Raw genomic sequence first — 8774 nt, 5'->3', positions numbered from 1 at the left:
TAGTTGCATTTCCACTCGTGTTCTATCCACCAATTTTCGTTTCAATCGGACAACTCCTTCTTGGTGCGTCGATTTTTTTGTTATACTGCGTATATTAACAGTTTTTAACTAATTCAGTGTGCTTAAGTGCATGAAAGTGTCATGTTTGGTATTTACTTATTTTTATGCCCACGCAGACAATAACAATGCCAAGCAATCCATCAAATTTTTAGGTACAGTCGGTTGGACTGGTTTAAATTAAGAATTGGGCTGACTGACATTGCCAAAAACACTAATCCAATTATTATCACCAGTGAGGATGAACTTGACCAATTCATAGAACAAAGCAATACTGATATACAAACAGTCTGCAGTGATAGCAAAAGGAAACATAAATCGAGAGCAGGTGTGAAGAACTTTTGGTGGACTACACTGCTTATTATCATGAGGAAAAAAGTAAGGGCAGTAAGAAGACGCTGTCAAAGTGCGCAGGAAGAGGAAAATTAGAAACCACTATAGGATCAAATATAAACAAACATCTGCAACATAGAAACGACTAATCGGAATTGAAAAGAAAAAGGCTATCAAAAATTGCATAATAAAACTCACAGATAATTTTACATTCAGCAAACCATACAAAATTGCCAGAAATATAGATGCTAGAAAGACACCAGGTGTTTTTACTAAGCTGCAAAACGGTGTTGTCTCGACAAACTATAAGGAATCGATAACAAATATATTAAGTTATCATTTTCCATTCACATCTATTCAAGATATGGAAGTAATACAGAAACACAGCACTACCAGAGAATTCACAGGGGCCGAGATAGAGAGTTTCATCAAGACACAGAAGAGAGGGAAAGCCTCAGGATGTGATGGAATACCAGCGGAGGTCATCCACGACTTATTCTATGCTAAATAAATGCTTAACCTTAGGCCATTTCTCAACATCATGGAAGAAAGCTGAGATCTGCCTCATACAAAAGAAAAATAGAGATCCGGCCCATCCCCCTTACCACCGATCTATATCATTACCACCGATCTGGGGCAAAATTCTGTATAAACTGATCACGCAAAGACTAGTATTTTATTTGGAAAACAACAAACTACTGGACAATCAATAATACGGATTTAGAAAGGGACGAGGAACAGAAGATGCACTGAAAGAAGTGGTCAGTCGTATCAACATAGCTAACCTTGAGGGTAAACATATGGTGGGGTTGCCCATGGACATTAAGAACGTTTTCAATAACGCAAATTGGTATATACTCAAAACTGAACTCAATAAACTTGACCTGGGTTACCAGATCCTAAAACCATTTTTTTGGCTTTTTAAACAAACGTTTTAGCATCTTTAACTTTAATGATACTGTTTTTAATATGCCGACAAATGTGGGGGAGCCGCAGGGCTCCTCACTGAGTCTAATACTTTGGCTAGTTTTAATCAACACTATCTTTAGCATTTCTATTGAACCGCATTTTAAACTGCTGGCATTCGCTGATGATGTCCTTCTTCTTATGAAAGACTCAATACTATACAAAATCGACAAACTAGGCACCGAGGCGGTCGAATTATTGATGACATGGGCCGAAAGTCACAACTTAGAATTCGAACCTGAGAAAACAAAAACAATTACTTTTCCGAAAAACAAAAAAATTAATTAAATCCCGTATCAAAATGCGTAACACTACAAGAGCTTACATGAAGAACGAGCACAATTTGAAATACTTAGGCATAACCCTAGACCCCAGGGTGAGCTGAATCCCACACCTTGAAGACATTAAGCAGAAAGTAAATATAATGTACCATAAACTTAGTGATAACTCAAGAGTAACATGGTGCCTAAAACTAACAATATTGAAAACAATCTACTTACAGGCAGTGGAGAAAATTATAATGTATGGCTCGGTATTCTGGTATAAACCAAAAGTTAAAATAAATAATCATCTACCATCCATACAACGACTATGCTTGATAAATATCACAAAAAGCACAGAGTCACTGCAAATTCACGCCGGCACCTTACCGATATATATAAAGATAAGCGAGGATAACTTTGTAAGGACACTTAAATGGCCTAATAGTAACAGTACCACCCTGGATTCAGACTTTGATAGCCCAGCCGTAAAATTGTACGAATACAATACCATACACCAATCCAGTTGAATTTAGGGCAATCGAATGGGGATTCATCCTACCAACGGGTCTGGGTTATGAAATATACACCGATGGCAGTACGAGAGAAATACTCGATAATAACACGGGTGACAAATTAAAAAGGGGTGTGGATATGTCGTGAAATTAAATGGTTCGACTGCCTATAAAAATTGTATTAGACTAAACAACGAGGCAAGGATCTACCCGGCCGAGCTGCAGGCCATTAAACTAACCATCAATTGGCTAAATGAAAACAACATCCATTCGGCAACAATTTACACAGATTTTCGCTCCCCGATGAACTCACTCGAAAACCCCGTGGGCACAAGTAAACAAGTTGAAGAAATCAAACATAATATAGGTAAAGGACATATGTTAAATTGGATTAGGGCACACACGGAGAATGAGGGCAATGAGGCAGATAATTTTGCTAAAATGGGCAAGGAGTTCGATCAGGTGGATATAAACTGCCAATTCATGAAACAAATCCAAACCTCTGGGGGCACTGGATTGGAGAACGATCGTTCTCTGATTCAGGTCAAAATTACGATCTGTGGATGAATGTATGAATGGGTCCGCCTTATAAACATGCGTGACGTATGGTGTGGCGAAGTCGAATTCTTGGCCATAGATTGCGCCACTGAAAAACAAGAATCGCACACTCTGCCTTAAATTTGCTCGGTTTCACCAAGCAGGCTTGCCCGTGTGGCAAGTGGCATTATAGCCAACCAACCAACCATAAACTGCCTCATCACTAGAGCCCAATTAATAAAATTTCTCAGAGACGTCAGCAATGAACTTTGGCAACAGAGGTGGGGTAGGTCGAATAATGGTTGACATACTTACAGCCTTTTCCCACAAGTAAGTACTCATAGAATTAGTAGTGACTTCTATCTCAATCAGTTTTACAAAGGCCACGGAGTGTTTGGTGTACATCAAGCTACACTATTTAAAAGGACATCACGCTACAAATACTGCGGCAAATGCCAAACCATCAAACATTTCAGGGCTCGAAAAAACTCAGAAATTTTACCCGTCCCCGAGGACGGCTTATCCAACAATGTACCCGTCCTCCTCTGAAACTAACCCGTAGTTTCTAAATAAATAAAAATATAATTTTCTCTTATTTATTACAAACATTTATGTAAATTGCACAATGAATTATTAGTTACTAGGATAACAAATACTAGGATTACATTATACAGTAATAAAAGAAATACTAGGTTACTAATAGTAACCTAGCATTTCTTTTATGAAATAATTTATATCATTTATGAAATAATTAAAACGACAAAGATCAAGTTATCTGGAATGTCAATTTATCCGAGGGTACTGCGCTTTTTGAATTAATCAAATATGACGTTTGTCAGTTCCACAATCAAGCCAATGATATACAGAGGTTTCTGCACAAAAATGAGAAAGGGGTTTTCCTTTTAGGTAGATGTTCATAATTGCGTTTAGCGCTTCTTGTTTAAGACCTGTCCAAATGCGCATGCACAGATNTTCTAAGAAACCAGGCCTTGAGCTAACAAACCAGTATTTTGTTGGCGTCAGCGGGACGTTGACGTCACGCCGACGCCCAGATAAGGCGCTTGTCCTAAGAAACCAGACCTTTACTTTCAGTAACCTAGTATTTCTTTTATATTCAGTAACCTAGTATTTCTTTTATGAAATAATTAAAGCGACAAATGTCAAGTTATCTGGAATGTCAATTTATCCGAGGGTACTGCGCTTTTTGAATTAATCAAATATGACGTTTGTCAGTTCCACAATCAAGCCAATGATATACAGAGGTTTTTGCACAAAAATGTGAAAGGGGTTTTCTTTTTAGGTAGATGTTCATAATTGCATTTAACGCTTCTTGTTTAAGACCTGTCCAAATGCACATGCGCAGATCAACTTTTCTTTTGTTTACCGATTACGTGAGCATGCGCATTTGGTCTGAAGAAGGAATTAACGGGATTTCTATATTAGAGGGTTATTTTAGAAGTGACGTGCTTGACTCTTGTTAGATAACAAAAATTGAAAATGTATCACGAACATTAACGGGAAAATGGCCGTCCGCGCGGACGTCAGATTCGAGAAATTTGTTGTCCGCGGGGAATTTTTGACCGCCGAGGACGAGCGGACGTGCGGTTTTTCGAGCCCTGAAACATTTACTAACGGAATTCAATAAACTTACAACACTTCGAGGCATCGCTTTTAAAAACCAGGGAGACATGAGGTCGTAGTGCAGAACAGGGAGACAAAAACAAACCATAAGAAATATCATTAAATACTGTGTCGAAGACATAATGTCCCCAAACGACGCCATGGACCCCTTGTTTAAAATCCCATAAGTATTTTAAGTTATCAGATCTAATATTGGATCTACAACTCCTTGTTGCTTAGACTATTCTATTATTAAATTTCAAATTTGCAATTAGCTTTAAGGACTTTGATTTTACTGATTTTAAATACCTATACTCTGGTTCAGATTCCTATTTTTACCCTTTTTAATGATTTTGGGCACTGATGCTCTTATTTTTGGTGCTTTTTTACATTTATTGGATCCTGAATTGCCCTGCATATTTTGATTTTAATTGTTGATTTATATACCTATTTTTAAATTTGATTACTTTCCAGACTAATTTTATTGTATTCTGGTTATCTCAATTATACATTTTCTAATTATTTTCCGTCATCTTCAAAGAGTTCTTCTTTTCATGCTTTTGGACTTCAGCTGTCCTTATTGTAACGATATCATATGTACTCTAACGTCATTGTTATTTTTTTTGTAACTGCATTAATTGTATTTTATTGTAATTGTCAAATTGTATTGCATTACATTGTAGTAGTCAAGCGCCCGTAGTACAACAATTAAATACGAAAAATATTAAGAGTGAATATTGCAGTACATTCATATACAACTGAGAAGAGGAGGAGAGGCAAAAAGGGAGGATCAAGACATAAAACCGGTCTTCTCCCCAAATAGCTTATTCGAGTGTTGAGATCGCGAATAGTGGTTTATTCAAGTCTGAATGAGTCCTGTCAAAAAATGACCAATGATTTCAAAATTAATAAACTGAGAAACGGAAACAGATAGATATGTAAGATTTGCTTTTTTCGCATCTTAATGTAAGTTTATATTTTCACCAAAACTTAAAATTAGTTACACAATTTGAAGAGGGGTGGCACTACTCTCTGAAAAACAATAGTTGTAAAAAGAACCATCATTTGTAGCGACTACGTGGATTGGTCAAAGTGCAGACTAATTAGGAATCCGTACAAATATTTTAGTTGGAATAGTTTGCAGTATAGCAAAATGCATTCTTTTAGTTTTCACCCAGTCAGCAGTTCAGGTAGATTTTTAAGCGAATGTAATTAAACTTGTGCAATTTTTTTTGTATTTCAAAATGATATGCTATGAAAAAATTTGACAAAAACACTTGCCTTTAGGAGTTGTGGTTCCAATTACCCCATTCGTCGTCTTTTTGTGATCTGGAAAAATAATTTTTTTGTTTTACGAACGAGGTACAAAGAGGACTCTGATGCAAATCTAGACAAAGAATAATGATAATAATAATAATAAAAATGAGACAAGAAATATTTTCTTTTATTAAAGTACATTTTGCAAAATTTGTGTAAACATAGATGAGAGATCACAAATAAATATTTAAGCAAGAAGAAAACACGAACTCTTTCAAAATTCGTTGAAACACGGCAGGATTAAAAACATCAAATCCAGTTGGCTATAGGAAGCTTGAAATTTTTATTGATATAATTGTCTGAGCTGATGACGAGATTATATATATATATATAAGTGAGGGAATGACGCTGAAGTGAGGGAATGATTCAAGATGAGNTTATATATATATATTATATATATTATTTTCACTCTATTTACGTATTTAATTAATTTATAGTTATGCTTGTAAGACGCGTTTCTGCAAAACTAAGTAACTTAAAAAAAAACGGTAATTGAAATAAAGAGAAAAAAACTAAGCTATGTACCAAAATTCAAAATTAATGGATAAACGATACTTATCCATTCAAGGGAACCACACCTTAATTCTACATCATTTTTCGGACACATGGAACAGCACATTATTTTTCTATACTATTCCGTATTCTTGTAATTTTGAATCTAATCCAGAAGACAAGGGAACTGAGGGATCAAGTATTTGTGGCGGGCTAGACTTTGCGGAAGACATATTTGATGGTTCTGCCATCTCCCCGAAAGAAAGAAATGCCGTAGAAAATAGCTTGCCTGAGGAAAAATTTTACTATTATGAGTTGACTTCAAGCAACAGCATTATGAAAAATGATTCTATATATAGTTAGTTTTTATTTTAAAGTGGTAAACTTCTGAAAAATAAAAAAGCGTGTTTTTTTTAAAAAAAATCTGATAACGTGAAACCGTCTGAAAGCAGAACAAATAATAATAAACTAAAAAACAAAGAATTATTTAGTTTTGTTTATTATGTCAGTATATGGTCTTTAGTCTGGTGCATGATTTAGTAATGTTTTTTTAGCACTGATTCATTAATGGTTTGCTTGCCTCCCCCAATAAGAAAAATGGGTTTTCAGCAAGTATATTCTATAAAATGGGAAATAAGAATTTTATTAGTGCAGTGGAAAAATATATATTGAATATGATAATAACTCACCACTTCCGTCATCACATACGGCAATATCGAATGGAAGACATACTTTTCTGTACCTATCAAAACGTTTCCTTCTTTGACAGGGTTTCCACATGGAATTCCAATCTCTACACTCGAAGTATGCTGAGCAATCTTCAATATCGGCGAACCTACCGTGTAACGATGGACATTTAAAGTTCTTCTGTTTATCCATGCCTCGGTCTCTGTTCCAATCCCAATCTCTGGTCCATTCTATAATATCTAAAGCATGCAAAAATGGAAAAAAATATGTAATATAAATGTGTTTGGATATGGGGTAATTCCCCACAAGAGCATGAATAAATGGGCTTACGTGAATAATTTCTTCAATAAAAATATGGTAAAAGTCTTACGAAATGCTTTTATTGGCAATGGTTAATTAACTGTAATTTTCATCCCCTACCCTAATCCCCATGTAAGATAATCATTTTAGTCACCTCCACAATTACCTTCTTTCTTTTCCTACACAAAATTTTCTATAAAATAAAATTGCCTTGTGAATACTAAACAGTTATAATCTTTATTTAGAAATATTAGTTTACCCATAATTTCCTGGTCCGAAAACTCCCTGGACTGGAATTATTCTAACTGGAAGCTGAAGGACTCTTTACCGCGTAGTGCAGCTGAAGTCGTTTGGCTCCACTCCTCTGTAAATACTCCCCACCCCCAGAACCTCAGTGATACATTTGTATCTTTGCTTTTTGAACGTTTTTCAACAATCCGCTCTGGGAAAGGGGTTATTCTGGCTTAAATTCTGTATCAGGGTTAAAATCGTTGTTGCCTGGGTAAAGCTGTACAAGCGAAACTATTCCGTATCTTGGTTAGAAAACAATAAAATTCTGTACCAGCAAAAAGAATCCATATCTTGGTCAAAAAATTCTGTAAACTGGTTATGCTGTAAGCAGGACAATTCTAGACAAGCAAAACAATTCCGTATCTTGAATAGAAAATTCTGAAAATGAGGTAATTCTGTTCAAATAAAGAAAGATTCATCATTTAACAATGTTTTTTAGATTAATAACTGTTTGCATACAGAAAGAAATAAGTCAAATATTTTTTAAATTTGATTTTTTATTAAAATTATGTGCTATTGAACATTTCATTAGACTTCATATTAAACTAGGAGGCTCCTCCCCCTGCTCGCTAACGCTCGCCAACCCCCGAGAATTGCTACGCAATCCTATGTGGTTCACCCTGTGAACCATGGCTCGCTGCGCTCGCTCGCCAATGATCACAATGTTCAAACACAAAGACATAGTATATTATCATCAAAGACATAGTATTTTATCATCAAAGACATAGTATTGTACGTAGAAGAATTCTATCAATGTTCTTATTGGCTTTTAAAAAAGTATATTAGCTATTTAGATTGTACATGGGGAAAAAATCAAAACATTAGCTAAATGAGAAACATATTAGCAAAATAAATTATCAAATATTGCAGTTACTCACCTAAATTCAACTAAATGTATAATAAATTAGTTAATACTAGAAATTCTGAAAGTTTTAGAAAAAAATTTTATTGTTCAAAAATATAAACTTTAAAGCCTAACTTTTCCTTGTGAGATAATAACCCTCAAAAAGTGTTTCATTTTAAAGAACACAAAAATTTGTTTTATCGCCAAATGAAATATTTTTTGGTGATCAGCATTATTGAAATCAATTTCTATATTAATTAACATTTGTGATAAAGTACATATAATTTTAGAACAAAATAAGGATGTTTTACATACAATAAATTAAAATGCATGGCTGTTAGCATTACCCGAGAAATACCACGTGAAAGTCGCCATGCGGCATTTCGAATCGGGGAGCTTTGATTTTGGCAGTTCGGCCTTGCCTACTGCCAATAGAAGTTTCAATTAAATTTTTTCCAAAAAACATTTTTTTCTGCAAAGCTCTAAGAAATTAACACTAAGCATTTAGAATTTCTTTAAAAACACAATTATAGATTTGGCATCTTGGAGCAATTA

At 34.9% G+C, this 8774-nt stretch overlaps 1 protein-coding gene across 1 annotated transcript in view; it reads right to left on the bottom strand.

Moving 5' to 3' along the window:
• Window positions 1-8774, bottom strand: part of LOC122269271 (uncharacterized) — a 16467-nt gene that overhangs the window by 3523 nt on the left and 4170 nt on the right. The window contains exon 3 of the mRNA XM_071180398.1: window positions 6787-7023. Within this exon, the coding sequence (XP_071036499.1) occupies window positions 6787-7023 (237 nt within the window). The remainder of the gene's footprint in view (window positions 1-6786; window positions 7024-8774) is intronic.

Source organism: Parasteatoda tepidariorum, chromosome 4, assembly GCF_043381705.1.
Source record: "Parasteatoda tepidariorum isolate YZ-2023 chromosome 4, CAS_Ptep_4.0, whole genome shotgun sequence".
Lineage (NCBI taxonomy): Eukaryota > Metazoa > Arthropoda > Arachnida > Araneae > Theridiidae > Parasteatoda > Parasteatoda tepidariorum.
This window is presented reverse-complemented; position numbering and strand designations above follow the sequence as displayed.